This window comes from Malaya genurostris, chromosome 3 (assembly GCF_030247185.1).
Source record: "Malaya genurostris strain Urasoe2022 chromosome 3, Malgen_1.1, whole genome shotgun sequence".
Classification (NCBI taxonomy): Eukaryota; Metazoa; Arthropoda; class Insecta; order Diptera; family Culicidae; genus Malaya; species Malaya genurostris.
In genome coordinates, this window is record NC_080572.1 from 218,258,136 (window position 1) to 218,284,505 (window position 26,370).

The window sequence follows — 26,370 nt, forward strand, 5'->3', positions numbered from 1 at the left end:
GCATGCATGCAAAACTTTAATATAAGCTTGGCGAGGAAGAGATTAAATATCGAAATCCTTTACGCTTGTATACAGGTAGGTATAATTGCATATATTATAATTATAACTATCAATTAAGCTGTTATAATTGAAAAACTTGCTGAAATCCAACTAGTGGTGTAATGATGCTTTTCGAATATTACTCATAACATCATAAATACTACTGTGGAATTCGCAAAAACAACTGTTCATTGATTTGAATATGGGAAAGTTCGTTCAGATTTAATCTAACAAAATCTACTGTTTTCCCTGTAGTTCCGGAACCGAAAGTCGTATCCACAACAAATTTAGGAATTTCGTATGAAACTTTAAGACTTTACCTTTGAACCTTTAGTTTGTGAAAACTGATTTAACCATCTTGAAGAATAGTTTTTGATCACTATTTCTAATTCTTCCGAAACCAGATTCATATGAACAGAATAGCCGAAGTTGGTTCGTTTGACAGCAACAAATATGACCTACAAATTGGAACATTTGTGAATCTAGTTTAACCTAGACTCAGTGACGAAGAGCAAGTGTTATTTTCTTCCCTTGCAGTGACGAAATCAACGAGAGCTTTTCTCTTTCGCACATAGCTATACAACACTGTTATATAAATTTTACGCACATCATAAGAGCGCGTGTTTATTTTATTTCACTTCTAGCACCGGATAAAACCAAAGTGCCAAATTTTCTGAGGTGGACGCAAATATTTTCACCGAAGTGTACATGCGGGTGAGCAACTGAGCACTCTGGTGTACGGTTCGCATAAGAGAAGCCTGGGCCACGCATATTCAGCAAAAATACAATTTATCGTTGAAATTTAGTTTTTCCTTGCTGCGGAAAAGACTTGTCATATCATGGCTAGCGCTACCTTCTATAAATTTAAAAATTTAATCACAGAAGTGTTCGCTCACTAGCACGCACCAGTGGTCACTTGGGTGTGTTTAGGCGAGAGCCCGTGAGAGCGATTCATGCGAAGAGAATATGTTTCACTCGCACCAGCTTCTGTAACCACAAGCACATACTTAAATTTTGTCTATTCGACACTAACAAGAAGTGCTCTTTCTTTGTTTTGTGCGATGTTCGTCGGTGGCCTCCCCAGTGTTGAAATGAAACTTACTCGATGGTGTATCACTCTAGGCTAGACTTACTGGGCCGTATGAATAAAATGTAGTAAAGTCTGTTGTTTGTAGTATCTTTGAAAAAATAAAAGTCCACAGAGTATAACGCGGTTTGGTATGAATAAAAAACAAGTTCGAACATGTAGTTAATGCTACTTCCGAATTGAGGCATTTACTGCATACCGTATCGACACAGAGCCGGAAAAGCTGGCATAAACATGCACAAAGCAAGAAACGTACTTACATCTGTAAAAATGCCACTTTTTTAATTTCTGCACTTCACTTTATCAGCAAACACACGAGTATCAACCTCTAGGGCTACCTACCGAAAACTTGTAGTAAATACTACAGTTTGTAGCATGTTTTGACAGGAACGTGATCCATACGTAGCAATTACTACCGAAATTCAAGCATGCCACGTTTTATTCATACGGCCCACTATCTCATGCTCTATTTCGATTACGCCAATTGAAAGAAATCTTCCAAACGAAGGGAACCTGCGTGTCTGTTACTTTTGCAAATGTAAGTCTAACTAAACAGCATGAAACATGTAGTAGGATTATTATTATTATTACTATTTTAGTTGACATCACTACACCACCGGCACGATATTGCTGCACTACTGGCGGTGAAAACTGCATTTACATCACGAAGCTTGAAATTCCGATGTATATTTATTTTATTTTCAAATAAATGCCGATTCTTTTACTTTTTTATTCTCTCGATCCCACTTATCATCAAATAGCTTAAAATTTTATCAACCGAAGTACCGTCTTTTACCAATATCACATACCAGTAGCAGACAAACGTAATCGTTTCGTTTTCTTTATAGCGTGTACGAAATAGAACAAAGCACGCATCGTTCGTGTTGTGTTTTCTTCATCCAAATTGCACATTGCACATACTGGTATTGTACATATTGTCATTCTGTCACCCTTATTCTAAATAACGACGTATTGATTTTTCGATCGAATGTGGTTAGATCGAATCCTAGCTACCTTTGATTTTGCTAGCGTTATTAGGAATACAAATGAAATACGATACTGAAATCGATACGACGTTATTCAGAATAAGGGCGTATATTCTGGTTTGAAAGCTTTGACACTTATCGCCCAGTAACGGCGGAACCAGAAGTCTGGTCGGAATGAAATGTCACAGTAGCTTTTGAGACAATGTGAACTTTAATTTGAACCAAGATTTGTGAAAATCGGTCGCAAGCGTCGCTGAGAAATCGAAGAGAGTTCTACATTTGGAGTTTTTCTTTGCTACTTTCGGTGCTTCCGGAACAGGAAAAGGGGTGACCAGTAGTGCCGGATTAAGTTTACATGCTCACAAACTAAGAAGTTCTGCGAACTAGAAAAAAATATCAGACAGCTTTATGGGATTTGTACCTGTTTTCGACCATCGTTCGTGAAAAAATACTCATGAAATTGGTAGTTTTCCACTTATCACGCTTAATTCCGGAACCGGAAGTCGGATCTGGATAAAATATTCTAGTCATTTTTAGGAAACTATAAGATTTTTCATTTGAATCTTAGTTTGTGAAAATCGGTTTAGTCATTTTCGAAAAAAAATGAGTGCACATTTTTTCTCTAATGTTCACATAAAGGGTGATTTTTTAAGAGCTTGAGAACTTTTTTAAACAATAAAACGCATAAAATTTGCAAAATCTCATCGGTTCTTTATTTTAAACGTTAGATTGGTACATGACATTTACTTTTTGAAGATAATTTCATTTAAATGTTGATCGCGGCTGCGTCTTAGGTGGTCCATTCGGAAAATCCGCTTTTTTATCGACAAATTTTGTTCAGCGATGAGGCTCATTTCTGGTTGAATGGCTACGTAAATAAGCAAAATTGCCGCATTTGGAGTGAAGAGCAACCAGAAGCCGTTCAAGAACTGCCCATGCATCCCGAAAAATGCACTGTTTGGTGTGGTTTGTACGCTGGTGGAATCATTGGACCGTATTTTTTCAAAGATGCTGTTGGACGCAACGTTACAGTGAATGGCGATCGCTATCGTTCGATGCTAACAAACTTTTTGTTGCCAAAAATAGAAGAACTGAACTTGGTTGACATGTGGTTTCAACAAGATGGCGCTACATGCCACACAGCTCGCGATTCTATGGCCATTTTGAGGGAAAACTTCGGAGAACAATTCATCTCAAGAAATGGACCGGTAAGTTGGCCACCAAGATCATGCGATTTGACGCCTTTAGACTATTTTTTGTGGGGCTACGTCAAGTCTAAAGTCTACAGAAATAAGCCAGTAACTATTCCAGCTTTGGAAGACAACATTTCCGAAGAAATTCGGGCTATTCCGGCCGAAATGCTCGAAAAAGTTGCCCAAAATTGGACTTTCCGAATGGACCACCTAAGACGCAGCCGCGGTCAACATTTAAATGAAATTATCTTCAAAAAGTAAATGTCATGTACCAATCTAACGTTTAAAATAAAGAACCGATGAGATTTTGCAAATTTTATGCGTTTTATTGTTCAAAAAAGTTCTCAAGCTCTTAAAAAATCACCCTTTATTACACTGTATCTCCGGAACCGGAAGTCGGATCCAAATGAAATTCAATAGCAGGCTATAGGGCCATACAATTTTTAATTCAAATCTAATTTTGTGAAAGTATAGTAGTGTCTGATTCGTCCGAAGATTTTCTGACAAAAATGTAAGGTGATTGTCAATCGCTAGGCAGCAAGGCCATGCAGCATCTGATATTCTGAACGCTCGTCGATGATGATACATGGCCGAGGTGATCGACACCTCGGCCATGTATCATCATCACCAACGTTCTGAATTATTGCAATGGATCCCCTTTTTTTCGCCAGTAATAACTCGATACAAGACACCTTTTCTTTTGTGCCGTTGGAGTAGTTGTTCGCACGTGAAGACGTATCTTGGCTTCAGTTCATACGGCACCCCATTGCCTGCCTTTCGGATCATTTTCATTGATTATAAAAGTTTACAAATGGCTGGCTAAGTAACTCCGAGTGATTTTGCAAGTTCTTCTTGCATTTGCGATGGATTTTGATCGAGTAACTCCTCCAATTCTTCATTTTCAAACTTTGGCGGCATTCCAGCTCGTTCTTCGTCTGCCAAATCAAAATTACCAAATTTAAACCGTACAGATCACTTTCGACAGGTTCGCTCAGCTAGAGCATATTCATCATACACTTCCACAAAAATATGATGACTTTCGGCAGCTGTTTCCTTCATATGAAAATAATGAAGAGCTTCCCGCAAGAAAATCGCCTCAAAACTCGACATTTTCATAGTAAAACTAATTTGATTCTGAAATTGAACGAAAGTAGCTTCCCAACGCATATTAGAAAAGGTCATAAAAATCAAGTTACGTAAAGTGTTAGAAAACGGTATGAACTTATTTATACACCTATTATAAACATAAAGGATGATTTTTTAAGAGCTATGAGATTTGATTTTCAAAAATGAAACTAAAATTTGAGAAAATTTATAAAATCTTTATTGGAATCGAAAAAACGATCAATATTATTTAATATTTGAAGATGATTTCATGCAAATGTTGGCCCCGGTTCCGCTTTAGATGGCCCATGCGCAAGGTTCAATTCTGGCACACTCTCTCCAACGACCGGTATTTCACGAATAAATGCTTCAATATTGGCTTCCAGTGCGTCAATTGTTGCTAGTTTATCCTTGTAGACATGAGCTTTAACATGGCCCCATAAGAAATAGTCCAAAGGCGTTAAATCACACTACCTAGGTGGCCAATTGACGGGCCTAAAACGTGAGATAAACTTTTTACCGAAGGCGGCTCTCAATTTGGTCATTTTTCGCGTGCCGTGTGAGATGTGGCACCGTCTTGTTGAAACCACATGCCAAACATGTACAATTCTTCCAATTCGGCCAAAAAAAACGTCAATCATCACGCGGTAGCACTCGCCATTCACAGTTACGTTCCGCCCATCGTCGCCTTTGAAGAAGTACGGCCCGATGAATGCCACCGGCCCATAATCCACACCAAACAGTGACTTTTTTGGGATGCCTTGGTAGCTCTTACAATGCCTCTAGCTGAGCTTCACTTCAAATTCGGCAATTTTGCTTGTTGACGTATCCATTCAACCAGCAATGAGCTTCGTCGTTGAACACAATTTTTCGATAAAAAAGTGGATCTTTCTCCTACCTTGCCAGCGCCAAATGTTAGACGTTGTGATTCGATTCATGTATCAATTAAAGACCAAACTGAGCAAATTTCGCAATGACACAAGAGACGATTCTCGCGTGATCTGTCAAAAGCAGTGTTGCCTAAAAGATACCAAGGGAATGAACTAGCTTAACCTTTTCAAATTGTAAACAATATTTGAATTAGTAATTCAGTTTCTTGCATCGTCGCTTTAAACACAAAATTCAATAGCAACTTATGAGAGCTAAATACGTTACGTTTGAGTCTAAGTTTGTAAAAATCTTTTCAACCGTCTCTGAGAAAATTGAGTGAAATCCGTTTTCTGAGCTTATAAGTTTATTTAATGGATAGCTATACCTATACGTTCGTATATTATTTTCACTAAAAACAGTACATTTTGCGTGAAAACCAAGCAAATACAGTACAACGACTTTGGAAAAATAGTACATTTTGCAGTACGCATTTTATTTAACAATAGTGAATAAAATAACAAAAGCAAATAATTATCAGATGGTTTATTTTCATAATCTCAATAATTTATTTTATTTTCCTTTTCAAGGCATTTTTAGTTAAAAGAACTGAAAAAATACATGAAATAATCATCATCATCATCATCATCATCATCAAACGTTTATTGCACAAAATTTCACTTTTTTTAAAAACAGATATCTTTGATGATGATTTTGATTTAGTGTATTCTTACTTTTTGTTGGAGATATTTTTCTTTTTCAAAAATAGACAAAATTTAGCAAAATTGGCGTGACGCGCTCTGAACCAGAATGAATAATGAAAAGGAGAGAAAGAGACCAGTCTATTTATTGTTTGCATATATTTATATACGCTACGTGTTGTCACTGTTCTATCTGACGTTTTGGATTGCAGCAAATCGAAATTCGATGAGTTGGAGATGTAAAACTCTGTATTTATTTTTTTGATGTGAAAAATACAGTACATTTCAATGGGAAAATACCGTACAAATTGAAATACAGTACATTGGAGGGTAAAGACAGTGCACAATATTTGAGTCTAAAATACAGTACAATACTGTAAAACACAGTACGGATATGAGCGTTAGGTATAGCCGAAGTCGAGTTTGTAATTTAAAACACACTTCACCTAGCGTTTCCGGAACCAAAAATCGGATGCGGACAAATTTAAATAGCTGTCTATGAGTCTTATGGAATTGATTCAATCTCCGAGAAAACTGAGTGCATATTTTTGTTGCATACATAGACACATATACGCAGACATTTTCAGTTCTCGACGAACTGAATCGAATGCTATATGACACTCGGCCCTCCGCCCCTTGGTTCAAAAGTCGGTTTCCACAGTGATTGCAGGGCAAAACTCGATTTTTCATTGAATACCTCATAGAAAAATCCATCATGACATAAGATCATCGGATTGTTCTCTCCGCAAGTACATAATAGTAAATTGTTGCGCAAAATGAATAAATATGTCAACCCATCGATTCGAGATATAATTCGTAATCTTGTGATTGTTAAAAAAATGAATTTATTTTCAAATACCATGCGTTAGTTTCATAAATAATTATCACTATAAAAATACCACACCACTGGTGGTATCGGACGGAATGAGATCACAAATTTTAAATGCACACACCTATTGTGTATCATTGTGTTGTTAATTGATTAAATTGCTTTCAGGTGTCCGACAGAATGGACAGTGCCCTTTCTGGAGAACCTGCAGTTCAAAGTCCTCCGAATGGAAAGCGTTACTACATTCCGGACAAACGGTAATCTGCAGTTCAGGTAAAAGATTCCGGTAGTATTTTGTCACGATTGGTTTCGGTCCCTTGATAATGATGACTTCCCGTGGATCGATGGCTCTCAGTGCATCACGATCCAAACTGGTGGAGTAGGTGTCAATCATGTCCTGCAGTTATAAGATCCGTAAGTATTAGTATTCAGGTTTAGAATAGGAAAACAAAAACATTTACTTCATGTATGAACTGGTCAGGCTGTCCATCGTTGGTTTTCGGAGGTGCCATCAACAATCTTTCAGCTTCTTGCTCTGTTATGTCATTCTCGATACTGAACTCAGAAAGCGGTAGAATCTCGAACGAAACGTATGAAAACACATACTCCTGACCACAGTTTGGACACCGATTACCATGCAAATGCGGACTGTAATTCGAGCATCGATAACACATTGGTAAATATTCTTCCGGATCGTTAAATCCTCCCGGACAGGCACGGCTGGTTATATAGTTTATATCTACTTGCTCTTGAATACCCGGAGGAGCTTTCAACAGTAAGAGTTTGTTATTGATTTGAAGATGCAATTTGTTAGCTCCAAGCACTTTGGCTTGCTTCGAAAGAGTGTAGTATACCGCACTGAAATGATTGATCGATTTCATGAAACTGACAATGAAACGATGGATGTTTACTTACAAAAGACTTATTCCCTTGGGAGGCGTAACTCCACTGATTTGGTTCACAACAAAACGACTGGTATTGAATAACGTAAGCGGAGGACTGCTTGTGAATGGCTCCTTCAAGTAAGCATTGATGGTATTGTAAGCGTAATAAATTGAAGCCAGCTTCAGTAGAGATTTGTACTCGATAATTTTCGGTTCCGCAGAAATACTATCATTTTCGAGCAATTTTAAGATCTGTCTTGCCCTCAGCCACGTATAGTAACCGGCGTCCAAATTGCGCTCCTCGGATACGGCACAGTCTACGAGATTGCGTAAAAGTTTTGTGGCTTCATTCGGTTTGCCGGCTAAAACGTACGCTTCATGAGCCGAAATGAACTGATCGGACTCGGCCAACCATTGAGCGTGCTGATAATGGATCGAAGGCAAGATTTTCGGCAAGTGTTCAGCTAGTCGGAAAGCTTCCGGCCAGTCTCGAGCTTCCACATGTAATTGTACGACTTGTTCTTCTTCCCCAAGCTTCCGATATATTTCTGCAGCCAGTGGTAATGCTTTCAATCGTCTCAAGTGGGTTGCAATCTGTTCCAACGGTACTTTTTCGGATGGATTCAGGCGCCTTCCGATGTCTAGTAAGACGTCTGTCCACCCTTGATCAGCAACAATTTCGATAGCCCGTTCTGATTCCCCAGCAGAAAGTAGCAATTCTGCAGCAGCTCTGGGTTCATGAACCGAGTAAGCCCACTCCGCTCGCCTTCTGATGAGCTCTTTTTTATCAGCCGCACTGCCTTCCTTCAGAAACTCTTGCGCCAAATCGAACATACGTAAGTCACTGTACATCGCCAATCCTTTGCTATTATTTCCAGCCTTCTGATACAAACGAGCTGCCTCTTTGAACTTCCCTGCAAAAGCACAGGTATCGGCCAGCAGTATCTCCTTGGATGTTTCTCCGCGTTTCTGTCGTTCTTTCAGATCCTTTATCAGTTCAAGCCAGGGCAAGTTACGCACCTTTACGTATGCGTCTCGTGCCACTTGATAATTGGTTGCCTCGAGAGCAGCTTGCGCCAGTCCTTCCCAGTCGGTGATTGGCACCCCAAGGCAGGCCACCTGATAGGCGTCTCTGGATAAAATTAAAATTCCTTATCAATATTAATCACTTTAAAAAAAATTCAATAATAATACTCACTCGAACATGCCAGCTTCGACGTACTGCCACATGGTGGCTCCCAATGCTAACGGCACATTGCTCATTACATTTCCACGCAAGCAGAAGGCCGTAGCTCCACACAGCCCCACGACAACCCCGAGCATCGTTTGTGGACTTCTTGGCGGAAGGGATCCCACACGAACGCTTAAGCCTCCAGTTGTGTGCGAATAGCATAGCATCGACTCCAGGTGGGTATTCCACGCGACCGAGTTAACATTTGAGTCTTGATATAGCAAGCTGTCGGTTACCAGATCGCGAACCACTAACCTACCCGAGTCATCCACCACCGCAAGTTTAGTGCGGGTCGCATTGAGATCCAAACACCGAACGGACGAAAGTACCGTCGTTACCAGAATCGGCAGGGAGTTGTCCAGAAAAATTCTCCAAACCTGTCCGCTCTTAAGTCCCAGCAAAAGACCTTCACAACCCGCCGGTCCTCCGGTTACTTTAATGTACCGTATAAAGCTATCCATAAGCCACTCTCGCTGCAGCACTCCGTTGAAGTCTAAACTTTGCAGCTTTTTTTCCTGGCACAAAACCAAGTGCTGGGCGCAAACAACCAATAAACTGCAATCGAACTTCTTAGCGATCTTTTCCTTCACTTTGTAATGCATTGGCTGATTCTCTGCCGAACTCAACTCATACAACACCACCCGTTCTGGTAATTGAACCGCAAGGCGGTTTCTATAAATCGCTATTTTATGAACCAGATCACGACATTTTATGCGAACTTTCTGACCCGACACCAAATGCTGTATAATAACGTCACACATGTTTTCTCTGAACGCATACCGTTCCCGGTACAATGCATGAACGGTATTGAAAGCCATATTGTAACACGCAAGAGTTCCATCCTGGCAACCGACCACCTAAAAAAGTCAATTTATAATTGCATTGCAACCACAACCGGATCATACCAGATTCCACTTACAATAGAATTCCCCAAAGGATGTACTGCCGTAGCCCATATCCACGATTCGTGCAATTCTCCCAGCATACCAAGCCGAATGCCATCCCGCGTAAAAAGTTGCAGTGCCTTGTTACATCCGGAAATAATCAGAAATTCACCATCAGGGAAAAAACTCAAACATAACGGATCGAAGTTGAAATTGCGTTCCTTTCCGATAGCTTGTCCACCAAGCGAGTAAAACGAAAGCGTTTGGCTCCAATCGATTACGCAGAGAATATCCGCGGAACCGCTAGCTGGTGGGTTCCATGCCAGTCCGAAAACCGGACTGTTCACTCCACCAGGGCGTTCGATTTTAATTTTTTCATCGCCGGTTTTGTTTCGTATGGATATCGTTCCGTTCGCCATTCCAAGGGCAATGTACTGACCATCGTTGGTCCAAGCGCATGCATTCACCCGAGCGGATGTTTTGTATTTCTGAACCGCTTTTTGTTCCGATGACCAGAATGAGAAGTCAGACACGGCACACGAAGCCAAATGATGCGATATTGGATTGAATGCCAAGCATTGCACGGAGTCTCCATGACTACAAACGTGAGCAGTCTAATTAATTTCAACCGTACCCGTAGGGAATTGATATACTTACGAATATTTAAGTAAACCTTCCAATTTGTTGGTCCAAATTATAACCGTCTTATCGGCACTGCCGGAAGCAAATTTCTTGCCATCCCTGGCATATGACACACAATGAACAATATCTTTATGACCTTTCAGTGAGCTCACCATGTTTCCATCGTTTGGATCGTAAACCAAAACCTTGTGCCCGGCTCCGACAATCAACTGAATCCCTTCGGGATGGAAACATATAGAATGTATGCTAAAAATAAAACAAACCCACTATTGAATTATTACTAATCTTGCAGAGAACCATGCAAATCGATTTATCGATCCGTAATGGCCCTAACTTCGACTCACCTGACTACGTCAGATTTCTCGTTGGGGTCGAGTATTTTCTCGACCCATTTCGGGATCGCACGCATCTTCAATGAAAATACAGATCCTTCCTCGTTTGCTCTAATCTAAAGGTACGACTCCATTTCATACAAGTTGCAGGTCCAAACTATCGGCTCCACAAAAACAATATTTTATTCATTGACAAATAAATATTACAACTCCGCTTCACGATCGATACTGTTATTTATTTATGTGTAACTGCTTTACTACACGTATTGAATGAAAATAAACCGTCTTCGATTAGTTCTGTCTCTTGCGTAGAAAGGCACACACACGACTATAAATGAAGAATGAATGATTCGATATATGTATACGAATGCAATTTTTGTTTGATGTTGGTGCAAATGAATTCGTGAGAGCAGAAAACATGTGCGAGAGCATTGATACACTGAACGGAACCGTCCACCGCTTTTGATTGGATCCACGTAAAATTGTTAGCTTTTTCCCTTAAAATAATAAACGAAAATGAACTTACTGAAAAAAAAAAACAATTGATTAACTGTGAGACATGCGGAATCCAACACAATTTACTGTATTTTTAAGTCCAAAACATGCTTTTCAACTATACAATAGGGCACTCAGGTAAATTGAGTAGTGAAAATCATAAGGCAAATCTTATAATGCATAAAAAATCACCCATAAAAAATGTCATATACATATCATCTATCACTATTATAGTTTTCATACGAACAGCTTATGAATTCCACAATAAATGAGAGAAGCTACGTTTGTCATAGAAATTTCGCACAATGGTCCTAAAAATTTCGTATGAGTTCCTTTTTATTGGAATTCTAAATTTCGTAACTTCATAAGGCGGTCTTATGATTCGCATACGATATTCTTGTGGCTTAAAACCATACGAGTATTATTTTGAAATTCCATATATTTTTTGAATGAGTGATAAAGTCACCATGTTACACGCAGAGAAATTGAGCTTGTTTAAAATAACAACACAGTTAGTAGATTTATTAATTCGATTTATGTTGATTTCAAGCTAGAATATGATTGAGCTAAACCAATTCATCTCTTCATCATCAGCAATGATCTCTGTTTGATGTGAATAAAAATTTTGGTCTAGCCAAACGAAAAAAAATAGGTGTTCCAGATGAATTCACTGTTGAAATAAATTGTCTAATTATTGCTTATCAACAAAAGTTAAGTTGATTATGTTGGTAATACCTATGTTAATTTAATTCTGATTTGCCTCTATGGCGAGAAAAAGTATGGCGCATTTTATATATGAACTTATTTGTATAATGATACAACAAAGATTATTGTTGAAATGAACTCAGTTTTATTTCTTATAAATCAGAGCAATTTTTCACCCGTGAATAAACAGAAAAGTTTGTACGCGTTTCAAAAAGTGAAATTTCATTCACATAAGGCTTTGTATTGAGCCTTTTCAACAATCCCAGCGTAAGTATTGATAATTAATAATATTAGAAACTGCATTACATTACATAACACGCTTCCTTTACAAAAACTGTTTGATTCAGAATATTTATATTTATTTATTTATTTATTTTTCTCTAATTCATCCGACAATAAAAGGTCTTAATGAATATAATGTAGTCAGGTTATAAAATAATGGAACGTAACACTTTCTGCATAAATTTATGTGTAGGTTCGCCGAAATCGAAGAGATGTTCTACAATCCAAAATGTTCTGATGCGTGCTGTTATCGGCTCATATAATCCAAACGTCGTTCGGTGGAATCTCGGTTGAAGTAAACTAGTAGAACATAGCGACCGTATCTTTATCGGACTGCAAGGGCACCGAATCATTGGACATAAAAGTAATATACCAAGACTTGATTGTGGTATGTGTTGTGTATAAATTAATTAGTTCAAAAACAACATAAATCTAAATAGTACTGCTTACTGACAGAACGGTCATAAAATGGCTATTGAAAATAATAAGAGAAATGAAAATAATAAGAGAAATAAAAGTTCAGTCTGTTTTTGAGAGCTAGCCTGGAGTGTTCTAATTCTGACCTATCTACCAAATACAAATAATAATACCCCTAAGTCCCATACAAATGAACTGCCAATGTTTGGTTCACAGCATGAACAAGGAAGCCTAGCCAATATCTCCCTTTCATTGCGATGGTTTGAAAATGTGGAAGGAGATCGTTTCTGGCAACGCTTTATGCTAGTTGCTACGGTGCAAAACAAACTTGTTTGTTTTTGTTTATCATTGTAGTATTAAACTGCAACAATCAGTCTAAATATCGCCGGCACTCAACTGCAACAATCAGTCTAAATCCGCCGGCACTGTTGGTCCAAATTATAACCGTCTTATCGGCACTGCCGGAAGCAAATTTCTTGCCATCCCTGGCATATGACACACAATGAACAATATCTTTATGACCTTTCAGTGAGCTCACCATGTTTCCATCGTTTGGATCGTAAACCAAAACCTTGTGCCCGGCTCCGACAATCAACTGAATCCCTTCGGGATGGAAACATATAGAATGTATGCTAAAAATAAAACAAACCCACTATTGAATTATTACTAATCTTGCAGAGAACCATGCAAATCGATTTATCGATCCGTAATGGCCCTAACTTCGACTCACCTGACTACGTCAGATTTCTCGTTGGGGTCGAGTATTTTCTCGACCCATTTCGGGATCGCACGTATCTTCAATGAAAATACAGATCCTTCCTCGTTTGCTCTAATCTAAAGGTACGACTCCATTTCATACAAGTTGCAGGTCCAAACTATCGGCTCCACAAAAACAATATTTTATTCATTGACAAATAAATATTACAACTCCGCTTCACGATCGATACTGTTATTTATTTATGTGTAACTGCTTTACTACACGTATTGAATGAAAATAAACCGTCTTCGATTAGTTCTGTCTCTTGCGTAGAAAGGCACACACACGACTATAAATGAAGAATGAATGATTCGATATATGTATACGAATGCAATTTTTGTTTGATGTTGGTGCAAATGAATTCGTGAGAGCAGAAAACATGTGCGAGAGCATTGATACACTGAACGGAACCGTCCACCGCTTTTGATTGGATCCACGTAAAATTGTTAGCTTTTTCCCTTAAAATAATAAACGAAAATGAACTTACTGAAAAAAAAAAACAATTGATTAACTGTGAGACATGCGGAATCCAACACAATTTACTGTATTTTTAAGTCCAAAACATGCTTTTCAACTATACAATAGGGCACTCAGGTAAATTGAGTAGTGAAAATCATAAGGCAAATCTTATAATGCATAAAAAATCACCCATAAAAAATGTCATATACATATCATCTATCACTATTATAGTTTTCATACGAACAGCTTATGAATTCCACAATAAATGAGAGAAGCTACGTTTGTCATAGAAATTTCGCACAATGGTCCTAAAAATTTCGTATGAGTTCCTTTTTATTGGAATTCTAAATTTCGTAACTTCATAAGGCGGTCTTATGATTCGCATACGATATTCTTGTGGCTTAAAACCATACGAGTATTATTTTGAAATTCCATATATTTTTTGAATGAGTGATAAAGTCACCATGTTACACGCAGAGAAATTGAGCTTGTTTAAAATAACAACACAGTTAGTAGATTTATTAATTCGATTTATGTTGATTTCAAGCTAGAATATGATTGAGCTAAACCAATTCATCTCTTCATCATCAGCAATGATCTCTGTTTGATGTGAATAAAAATTTTGGTCTAGCCAAACGAAAAAAAAATAGGTGTTCCAGATGAATTCACTGTTGAAATAAATTGTCTAATTATTGCTTATCAACAAAAGTTAAGTTGATTATGTTGGTAATACCTATGTTAATTTAATTCTGATTTGCCTCTATGGCGAGAAAAAGTATGGCGCATTTTATATATGAACTTATTTGTATAATGATACAACAAAGATTATTGTTGAAATGAACTCAGTTTTATTTCTTATAAATCAGAGCAATTTTTCACCCGTGAATAAACAGAAAAGTTTGTACGCGTTTCAAAAAGTGAAATTTCATTCACATAAGGCTTTGTATTGAGCCTTTTCAACAATCCCAGCGTAAGTATTGATAATTAATAATATTAGAAACTGCATTACATTACATAACACGCTTCCTTTACAAAAACTGTTTGATTCAGAATATTTATATTTATTTATTTATTTATTTTTCTCTAATTCATCCGACAATAAAAGGTCTTAATGAATATAATGTAGTCAGGTTATAAAATAATGGAACGTAACACTTTCTGCATAAATTTATGTGTAGGTTCGCCGAAATCGAAGAGATGTTCTACAATCCAAAATGTTCTGATGCGTGCTGTTATCGGCTCATATAATCCAAACGTCGTTCGGTGGAATCTCGGTTGAAGTAAACTAGTAGAACATAGCGACCGTATCTTTATCGGACTGCAAGGGCACCGAATCATTGGACATAAAAGTAATATACCAAGACTTGATTGTGGTATGTGTTGTGTATAAATTAATTAGTTCAAAAACAACATAAATCTGAATAGTACTGCTTACTGACAGAACGGTCATAAAATGGCTATTGAAAATAATAAGAGAAATAAAAGTAACGAGCGAAGCTCGTTCAGTCTGTTTTTGAGAGCTAGCCTGGAGTGTTCTAATTCTGACCTATCTACCAAATACAAATAATAATACCCCTAAGTCCCATACAAATGAACTGCCAATGTTTGGTTCACAGCATGAACAAGGAAGCCTAGCCAATATCTCCCTTTCATTGCGATGGTTTGAAAATGTGGAAGGAGATCGTTTCTGGCAACGCTTTATGCTAGTTGCTACGGTGCAAAACAAACTTGTTTGTTTTTGTTTATCATTGTAGTATTAAACTGCAACAATCAGTCTAAATATCGCCGGCACTAGCACAAAAGATGAAAAATGAACACAAACACCCACGAATCTACAAATATCAATACAATCGAATATACAATCCGCTAGTTCTATTAATCACGATATGAATTGCCTTCACAGTACATTGGTGTTATTAGTAATAAACAGAAAACCATGTTTCGTTTTTGTACATCTTCATTTTACTCCAGTTTTATCTGTAGAAGTCGTTCACCTAGGTGTGATATCTATTTATTCCGTGCGGCTCCTTCTTTTGAAATAATATTGTGTTATGTATTATTTTCGAATGTAAGGGTAATTTAAAAAAAATTAAATTGGTGTAAATGAAGCAATCCTTTGATGTGGTTGTCTTCTTGTTCAGTTCATTACATGGCTTACCGTATTGAACAGATTTTTGGTAAAATTGACATCTAACCATCCGATTGTCTTAAATAATAAGTGATTCACACAGAATCCTTGTATCCTGACCGAAAATCACATAAGAAGGTATGGCATTCTATTCGCATGCGAATAGATCATGCACACGCACTTCTATCGCATTATCTTCCATATTCTGGCATGTAGTACTTGATGTTTTCATATTGCACGTAGTGCACATTGTTATTGTCTTTAGCGAATTGAATGGCATCAAACTCTCCAGAACTGAACGTAAACAACGTTGTTTGTCTTGTTGCAGTGAAGCACGAGAACATGTTTTAGATCAAGATGCATTTACTCCTTAAGCAAACCTTGAAGTTATCGTATCGAATGTCCAATTTTGCACTGCTTGAAGTCAACAAAAATGGTATTCCCTCGTATTGGCTTTTGTTCATTTGGTTCACTCGTTTCGAAATCGTTCTATTATTCACTACTCAATACTGTACTTGATTTATTCATAAACGAAATTACATGTATTTTTTTTTTTGCTGAGTCTATTCGATGCCCATTTTCTTTGGGGAGAAACCATATAATTTGGTTAGTCATCATTCGCCTCATCGTCCACCGCCCCGTTGTTTTGCTGTAGCAGTTGATAGTTCAGTTGATGAGATAGTTTGATTGGTATTTTTTCGGTCTTCGAAGTACTGGGGTTACTTGTAGTTTGAGTAAAATAAGTCTCATGGGATCGTAAAAGTAGTTTTTCCGAAAAACTCAATTGATTTTTCCAAAATATTTGCAATTCATAATGCTATATCGGTATACGGTTTCGTAAATTACCGTGTCTAATGACAACCGAAGATATTGCCGAAATCAGTAAATTGAGGGTATTAATTCAACGGAATCTCAATAAACAGCTTTGAGACAACCGAAATTTTTAAGAAGCCATTCAGTTCAAAACTCTGCAACGTTGATAAGTGCAGTTTTTAAAACGGAATGTACCAAATAGTAGTGACTTTGTAGTCTCTATGAGGTGCTAAAAGGGAAAACTCCAAATGAAGACCAAAACAGAAACAGTTTTCAATTGAGCGAATTATCCCTTTTCTGATTCCTTACAGTATCAATACTACAATCATTACTCACATAATTACATAGGTAACTTACGTATACACACAAAGTTAATCTCCTAATTCTATCTTTAGGATTTTCAAAAGAAAACTAAAAGTAAAAAAAAATCATAGACACTATTAAAAATACTACCACAGAAAACAGATATACAGGATCGCATATAAACTGTGTGTGAAATTTTAATGAGCAACGTGGTAAATAATTGCAGATGTCACTTATACGATTAGCTCTATTTTAGGTGCCAGATTCACATCGAACTATTTTTGTTTGTTGTTGGTAAAAATCACAAGTTTATTTATGTTCTATTCCGATTGAATTCACTTATGATTTAAAAGACATGGGAATAAAGTAGCTTGCAGTTGGAGTATTTTTATAATAGGCAGGAGAACTTTATTTTTGTTCCACTACATTTTGAAAGATAGTGGCGAGTAACCGATTAGATGGCAGTCGTAAGCTCCTTGTTTCCAACGATGAGCAAATTCAAAACGACGTTCAAAACCTACACAGATTTTTGAAAAATTTTGTTCGAGTATGTACATCTATTTGGGTAAATAGAATTATTAACTTACAGTGCATGTAAAATAATAAATAGGAAAAAAATATAATTTATTTTTCGCGAAAATGTTATTTTTCTTTTCAGATAACAAAATATATGAGCGTGCATTCATTTTATCAATGACGCGCTCTCACTCTCTCTCTCAGTTAGAAAAGTTAACCATTCAAATTCAAACGATCTACATATTTTACAATAAAAGTGTTTAAGCTCTTGAAATGAGAGTTTGTATTCTCTGCAACAAATAACCAACGAAAATTCCTGAACTTATAAACGATCTTTTTAAAATAACCAACGTTACTTTTTTGTGTGTATAAATTCTATTTTTTTAGAAAGTACCCGATCAAATCAATTGGCACTAACTAACGGCTCTTACACGAGACAATACCATTGTCAATCCTTCATCAATTCCAATCCAACACGCATTGAAATAGAGCTTTAAGCAAAGACATCATATTAACAAGATATCCAGCTCTCACATTTCCCGAACAAATCATTGGCAACATCCTTTTTTGCGAGCATGTCGTCCTCAGATGAGTCCGCATCGAATCTCATACATAGAAGTAGGGGAGAGAAATGTCAAATTCGTGCGCGCCAAAATAGCAGGGCTGCGCACCCATACAATTGACATGATATCACAGACTAACAGACAGGACACTCAAATTAAATTCTTCAATCATTTTAACGGTCATTTCGAATATTCCTTTATTTGGGACAGTACTCACATGTGTCATGATGGCGCCACGTTACCCTATCAAAAACATCCTGTCTGTCATCTAGACTGTGTTTATTTTTTTCATTTACCAACAGAGTTGCCATTCATACAGAATTACCTATAATGTATTGATTTGTATACGTCCATGCGAATTTCATGCAGGATACAGATTTAATACATATTGCCAAAACTATATACATAATTGTGCCTACTTCTCATCCTCCAACGCAAGACAAAATCGAACCCGTTTTGTTACAATATTTACTTGCTTCTGGTCTGCCGCCACTTAATTTCGGGTGATAACTACCAACACAATAAAAAATAGTCTAGATGAACAACGTTGAGTCAAATAAATGGTTACCTTCCAACATCGCGAAAAAGTTAAATATATTATCAACGTAATCCAATAATTTATTGTAACGATTCATTTTCAAATATTTTGATGAAATCAGGCATCACTGCAAGCAGCTGATCGGTGTTGACAAACGAGGGGAAACCAACTAGTAAAAAAACTTTTACATAACACAAGGGGTGTACAAATAGTAAATAGTTCGCGCAGTACAATATAGGTGGAGCTAGTGCATAACGAAAAATTTTTTTTATAAGAATTTACTCATACTGTCATGTCTGTTAGTCTGTGATGATATGTTGAATGTGATGCCGTGCGATGGCGTTGTTGAACTGAAGATTGATGTCGCTCCAAGCAGACAGGGTCTGCTTTAAGTCAACTTCCAACAATTGTTTGAATCAAATAAAACTATTTTTAAATTAAGATTGGAATCAAATAAAACTCTTTTTGAATCAGTTGCAATGCATATTAGATTCAAATATATTAAGATATGAAATCAAGTTTCAAAATTTTATAGAATCATATTAAAAATTTATTTGATTCAAATCAGACCCTGTCAGCTTGGAGCGAAATCAATCTTTAGTTCAGCGACGCAATCGACTTCTATGTGCAAGATTCGATGCGGACTCACCTGAGGGCGCCATGCTCACAAAAAAGGATTTCGCCAATGATTTTCTCGGGACATGTGAGAGCTGGATATTTTGCTAATATGATGTTTTTGCTCAAATGCTTGAATACAGTATATGTATTTGAATCAAATATTTCGTAGTATATATTCAAATAAAACATGATGTTGAATCTTGAATTAAACTAAATCAAATATACTGAGTCTTAGCTTTAAATTCATGAATGTTGATTAAAATTTTTCGTCCGAGAATCAAATGCCAGATTATTGATTCTGAAATATTTTCATTGAATATACATAACATTCGTACTAGTAGAATTTGTGATATTTAACACAACTTTTGCTTAGATTTCATTTTATTACATTATTCAAACGAAAAACGTCGTTCGAGGAAATAATAACTTTCGAAGCAGTTGACGAATTTAAACTATCTGCACTATTGAAATCTTTCGAATTGTGCAATCCCACAGTGAGTATAGGTAGGTTATGAATTATGTATGTACAGGGAATTTAAATTTGTATTTATTCCAGAGAACGGTTCAGCTTTTGAAAATTATTGAACGAAAGGAAGTAGAGGAGTCAATACCGCAACCGTACTTAGCTGAGCGCACAAATTGCATTCAATAATATATAAAAATTTAATTTAGAATAATTAGTCAACAATTCTTTTTAAATAACAATTTATTAAATTAAAAAAAAATTCATCACTTAATCTACAAACAATCGCACGAAAGCCTGATTATATAAACAAAACTAATTTGCTTTGAATCAAATAACTATTGTATTTGATTTCAAGTGAAATGAAATTGAATCCAGGTGAAAATGAAATATATTTAAATTCAAAGCACAATATATTTGAGCATTAACATTTTATTTATTTTTGTGCATGTAGAAATAAAAAATATTTGTTTTGAAGTAAACATCAAATGTATTTGAATCAAAGGGAAATGGAAATAAGCGCTGATTCAAAATAAAATATCTTTGAATTCCAAGTGTAATATATGACATTTAAAAAAAATTGCTACGTGAAGGGATAGATCACATTTATTATATTTATGTATTAACAAAATTAAATGGTATGAGCTCTGAATCACGGGTTTATTTTAGTTGTGTGTAACACTTACAATTCACTTTTCTCAATGCGTGTATCGCATTGACATTCAATTAATTGCACATTTACTTTTTTCACAATGAAAGTTAATGTAAAAACGGAAAATAATAGTAATTGTTGCGGATTATCTATAAATTAGCTGTGCATTTTTAAAGTGATCTTAACATGCTCATTTTCCATCATACTATCAATAGTATTGTCAAAATTGTGCATTGACAACTATATTTATAAATACATTTTCAACCATTAAGTGCAATATAGAGTCGTTTCAATTTATTTACGTTCGACGAACTTGATGATGACTAAAGTTCACGATTCCACCCTTCGCAACGTACTCTTTTGAATAAACATATGATTGTGTTAGTGACCGGATGTGCATCGCTCTCGCTCTCCGTCTTACCATTTGGTTGGCAATTCTGGTAAAATGGCGTTTGTGTCACAGCAAAAGTGAGAGAGCGAGAACATAATTTTATATGTCAGTCAGATCAGAAGCTATTTTTTGTGATAAAGAAGAAACCCGAATAGTTGTTGAGCGCTGCGCCGGGCGGGAGCGGTAAATGAAAGAAGCATATATTTACAGCGACCTCGTTCAAACATCGAGTCCGTCACGGCAGTGCAGTGCTCTCTGCGACAGCCACAATACAAAATCGAGAGACGTTCGTCCGTCAGTGACTGGCAGCGCGGCCATGTTTGAGTACGATTTCTGAAGTTACGGTGGCGAAGTGTGTACGGTTTGTTCCGCTAGTTTTCGCTGCGCTCGCACTACAGTGACAATTTTGACATTTCAAGGACCCCAAACGTCGCGGAGTTGACGAAGAAGAGGGCGCATTTTGACGGTCGAAGGGAAAATCATCAGTCTGCTGCTGTGTGGGCCGCCAATAGTCAGATCTAGGACGGGGGCATTTTTTGCTCGCCCCCCAAATTGCGATTGCGGAATCCTGCAGAACTGTACAGTCGGCAGGGCGGAGGATCAACACGACAATTAGCCAGCGCGACCGAGGCGCAGGAGGCAAAATATGAAGAAAATAGTGCAACCAGTGCGAAAGGTATAACCGCATTAGCAATGGACCAACCAAACCTAGCATTTTACTAGTGAAAATCGATCCTCACGGTTCACGATTTTCTCGCTTCAATATGTAAAGCTGAGAATGTGATTGTGTGCGGGATTGCGGACAAGAACAGCAAGCGCTGAAAAGTGTTTTTACTTGCGGGCTTTCATGTGGCAGAGCGGTGAGCCGATAAGCTGCTCTCGGCAGTGTTGTCGGAAGAACTGAATCTTTGGAACACACCAAGAATTGCTTTGGTGGGTTTTGTAAACAAAATGTGATATTTTTGTAAACATTTCTGATCTAGTACGACATAAATAAGATGTTTTTTTTTTCAAATATCTTAACAAAAACGTTTAATTTTACAAAAATCTCTACGTGATATTGCTTTTTGGCAGCAAATCGAAGATATTGGTTGTAATTAGGATTTAATGTGTAGATTATAGAGCTTAATGTAGTGGACATAAGATGACTATGACTATTTTGGAATACTGTCTTCCAAATTTGAATCGAAATAAAGACGAATCTCGTTCTCACAATGCGTACTAAATTTGCATATAGTTATTTTTCTAAAACCTAATCCTATTTAAAGTTATTGTACCAATAGTTTTCTCATTATTCTAAATATTATTTTGCCGATAAAATCGGATACAATATCTTTGCCACGGCTTTAAAAAGCAATATCACAGAAAAAATAGTTCGAAAAATGTTCAATACTGCTGTTATAGCGGCTCGTAAACTCGATGCGAACGCAATTATTTTCATCTTATTTTTAAGGTCAATCTATCGATCAGAGACAGCAGATCTCACTGTACCTAATGGTTTTCGTATATGAGATTACTGGATCCATTACCCTACCAAAAATATATTACAAACATTGTTATTGATACCAAGAGTGCAAACTATTTAACTTTAGTTTTGCATCGTTTATTTAGACCCAGTTTTAACCAATTAGTGTCGTACACCGGAATATCTGACTTGAGCACAAGCCATTCGCAAAAACATGGTTATTTTGTTTGAGTCAGAATATTCTAGCTGAACACACTTTATTCAAATTAATAGTAGAGACGTTTAAAACCAAGAAATGTAATGCTTCACTAATACTGGAATGAAAATAGGATGAAAAACGAGCTTATATTCATATCATTTACTCCAAAAAATTAGATTGATAAATGTAAAACAAGATAATTTTGCAGTCGATTTCCCCAAAATCATCTCAACGGAAGAGAAGAAAATTAAGAGAAAATGAAGGATTCATTGACTTTTCGAGTGAGGCTCTCAGTTGTTGATTTTTACTATTCATTTGTTTTCATGGTTACATTTCGTGTGCCTGTTAAGGCATAAATGCTTTCGTATCTGTCATCGGAAAGATGAACATGAATGCAAGTAATAGGATAATGTAATGCTAACCATACCAGCTGTTGAAAATCAATATATTGAATCTTGATGTTCTGGCAGCACTGAAAATCCGACTGTTTCTCTCATGCATACTGTTGTATTAATTCAGCTGTCTCAGTCACATGCTCTCGCTCGACTTCTCTGAACTAGTATTCGCTTTCAGTGTGGTAGTGCATAGTAACGATCAAGTAAACCGTGAGTGTTTGTTCGTCGTGATGAATGACTAAAGTGCCGTTTGACGGAAGATCGTTCATATTGCGTTCCAAGTGAACTTCGTCTCTCCGGTGGTTTCGCCATGTAGCTATGAAAACTAGTGCGCTGATCCGTTGAATACTTGACGAGTTTGATTAGTTTTGTTTTTTGAATAACATGAATCGTATTACCTAGAGGTTTCTCGAGTAAGCTTCGGAGAATAGTGCCGGAAAGTGATACGTTCCTGTTGTAAAGAACCCCGACGAGTGAATCAAGAATGTATTCAAGAAACGCTCCCGCTAAAATGGCTCCCGTCAAGGTTACTGTTTTTGATGTTCTGTTTTGTTGATTAGTGTTGCATATTATTTATAAGCTGCCAAAGCTAAGTCGTTAGATACCATGTAAAAAGGAAAAAATATCCATATCGAAAGACAACAATTTGAAAAGCAGTTAAAAAGCGACTGTCATCGATGCCGAGCGCATAAAAGTAAGCTGAAAAGTGACGCTACCGCGCTGCTGTACCCCATCCGGCATGCACAATACATATAGTGGTGGTTTCAATGAAAAAGACGACGCCGTAAAATTATGGGCCTGCGTCAGTGTTGCCATTATTTTGTGTATTTTAATGCTATATCAAGCATAATAGATTTCATTAACAAAACGAAAAACAATCTCAAAACAAAGTAACCTAGCAATGTTTTTAGATTGATAAGTTGTTTTCATGTACGAATTTGCTGTCTCACAAATAATTCTGAACATAAAATCAGGTTCCACCTACCTACGTTCTATTGTCCTTGGAAAACCAAAATATCTGAAAATTTTAATTGGAAGTTGTTGGCAACCCATTTATCAAAAGGTTTGATAAATGTTTTCCTATTTTTGCAATACAAAATTTTTTTTTTATTCTATAGTTGAGTGCAGTAATTGTTTTGAGATAGTACAGTATACCTACAACATAAAACCTGAAGCCTTGAACAACTCGAAACAGTTCCTTGAATTGCACTCGCAAAGCCTGCTGTCGTAATTCAGCACATTGTTGCACTACTACCGACAAAGTGGTCACCGCATATTCCCAAGCTTACCGTGGGAAGCGCTAGTTTGTTCGCAGTAACGCGGTTCCTCTCCCGCGAGACAAAACCAATAATAACAGTACCATTGATAGGTATGTGGCATTCAATTTTTTTTTGTGATTACCGCTGTGTCGTGTGTTCGACTGTAACCTGAAAGCTCGAACAGTAGAAGAAATTGTCACAGTATTTACCAGAGTTTTTTTTACATTCTGAAACAGATTGATATTGGTTGTAAAATGTTTCTGGGCTGCGGGTTTTATCTACTGAACTGAAAAGTGTTTAATTTCTATACATAGTCACAAGTCGTGTTATACCATAATTTATTTGACAAGACATGACAATCATCTATCTATTGTCGATGTTGTGTTGCATACATCCTCCGCTTGACTGTATGGAAAAGTCGGATTGAAGTACTATTGCGTCATGCTGAAATTTTCGTTCCCTGTCAGTACTAATACCAACATTATCGTGCCAACTTTGACAAACGCTATTTGTGACAGCCTCCTTTGTGAAGCATTTTCAAGTGATCAATGTTTTTAACAATTCTGATATATTTGCGTTCAGGACGAATATTAGTGGTGGAAGAACGATGACGGAGAATATTGTGTTTTCGTTGAATGATTTCGTGCTCAAATCAAACCGATTTAAAATTGAAAGCGCGATCCAAAGTTAGACCGATTTAAAGAGAAGCATAAAACGTACAGAATTGGAGAGGAAATAATGTTTATTTTTTATCTTTCAGAGATAAGGAATAGCACTTTAGATCTTGACTACAGTGTGTTATGTTATAAATGTGAGAATGCTGTCAACTTTTTCACTCGCAATGAATCACTTGTGCTCATGAAAATTCACACTACTATGGCTGTGCAGTTCATTGCATTCTTATGTAGCCGGTTATGAGTTGGTTGATATTCGATAGTTTTAGATTATTCAAAGACAAAGCATAACTACTGTTCGGTAGTACAGGAGCTATGACGCTGCTCTCACAAACCAGTGGTATGTGTATGGACCAATGCCTACTAGATTGAGCAGAATCTCAAAACTAAGTATGAAGTTTATTCCTAAATGCGGGGAATTTGTTGAAAAGTCGTTCTGTCAAAACGGAAGTGCTCATCAAGCGGGTAAGCTTTTCAGTTAATTTGTTCTCTTCATTCCATGTGTACGGTAGGCTAATGTTGAAATCCATAGAATGGAACTGAAATTGTTAGTACGTTGGTTTAAGTTGTTTGTCTGCATATGTAAGAAAAGTTGTCTTTTATGTCGTTTTCGTTTTTAAATTGCACTACACCGGTGTAGCGAAAGCTGCACCTAAACCGTTCGTTTTTACCAATTGCACTACACCAGTGCTACACTTTTTCTGCACCGATACCACTGGTGTAGCACTCATCAAATGTTTGGCGTAGCTCTGTGCAATGGAATCGTTTATGGTAGTCAATGGTTACTGTTTATGTTTTCGTCATTTTTGTTCGTTTATTCATGCCTCAGTGTAGCACTGCACCGGTGTAGTGCAAATTAAAAACGAAAACGCCATTAGATTCTGACGACTTTACTCGAATCGACGATCGTCCTGGACTCGACAATGCATAACAGTTCAAAAAGAACAGCTTAAGTAACGTAGCAGTTCAACAGAAACCGCTAGGCTATTTAACTCTCAAGCGACATGTTGATAACATCGTAGGTTTTTTTCTAATTAAAGAATTGTTGATGCTGAGGTTTGTGCCGGGTTGGCGGTTCAATGCATAGAGCACTGGTCTAAAAAACCAGTTGTATGTTCGAGCCCCGACCTGGAAGGATTCGTAGTGTCAGCATGATCGTAGCACCGTAGCCATGCAATGGTTCTGTACACTGTGAATCGGCTGCGAAGGCTGTTGAAAAAGGAAGGTCAAATTCCACTACAGGAATGTAATACCAAGACTTTGTTTTGATCCTGAGGTGATTTGATTTTGGACTGTCGCTGTCTAATTTTCCTGAACTCATAACCCACACGCAGCGAGAATGTGATTTTTCCTTTTCTCTACCGAACAGTTAATATTTTATCAGTTTCTAGAACCATAAGGCGTTTTTTTTTTTAATTTATCCTCTAATAGTGATAAGTTTTTGAACGTAAATCTCACTTTTTTACAGAACGCGACAACATAATTGTTGAACCATACCA

At 37.0% G+C, this 26,370-nt stretch overlaps 2 protein-coding genes across 12 annotated transcripts in view; one reads left to right on the top strand and one right to left on the bottom strand.

The window, feature by feature from the left end:
- Positions 1–6,009: 6,009 nt before the first annotated feature.
- On the bottom strand, positions 6,010–14,454 carry LOC131436662 (intraflagellar transport protein 122 homolog). 2 transcript variants are annotated; one of them, XM_058605516.1, is made up of 9 exons: positions 13,409–14,454; positions 13,217–13,310; positions 10,792–10,936; positions 10,463–10,693; positions 9,841–10,402; positions 8,889–9,778; positions 7,722–8,822; positions 7,268–7,664; positions 6,010–7,203 (listed from the first exon to the last, which is right to left on the bottom strand). In XM_058605516.1, the coding sequence occupies exons 3-9, from the start codon at positions 10,854–10,856 to the stop codon at positions 6,952–6,954; spliced, it is 3,498 nt and encodes a 1,165-aa protein (XP_058461499.1). In that variant the 5' UTR covers positions 10,857–10,936; positions 13,217–13,310; positions 13,409–14,454; the 3' UTR covers positions 6,010–6,951. The 2 variants fall into 2 exon arrangements, with proteins under 2 accessions (XP_058461499.1, XP_058461498.1); XM_058605515.1 differs by having other exon boundaries at positions 10,792–12,594.
- A 6,500-nt stretch (positions 14,455–20,954) lies between these two features.
- LOC131434034 (putative uncharacterized protein DDB_G0271606) overlaps positions 20,955–26,370 on the top strand; it is a 30,146-nt gene continuing 24,730 nt past the window's right edge. The window contains exons 1-2 of one of the 10 annotated variants that reach the window (XM_058600657.1): positions 20,955–21,240; positions 21,299–21,555. In XM_058600657.1, the coding sequence (XP_058456640.1) occupies positions 21,526–21,555 (30 nt within the window). In that variant the 5' untranslated portion in view covers positions 20,955–21,240; positions 21,299–21,525. The other 9 variants (XM_058600658.1, XM_058600662.1, XM_058600656.1 and 6 more) reach the window with 9 other exon arrangements.

Excerpts from the sequence above, each read along its gene's own strand:
- LOC131436662 (XM_058605516.1), bottom strand. The coding sequence starts at position 10,856 with ATGCGTGCGATCCCGAAATGGGTCGAGAAAATACTCGACCCCAACGAG. Across the intron at positions 10,403-10,462 it reads GAAGGTTTACTTAAATATTC|TCATGGAGACTCCGTGCAAT; the intron begins GTAAGTATATCA and ends TCACGTTTGTAG. Across the intron at positions 9,779-9,840 it reads ATCCTTTGGGGAATTCTATT|GTGGTCGGTTGCCAGGATGG; the intron begins GTAAGTGGAATC and ends TGACTTTTTTAG.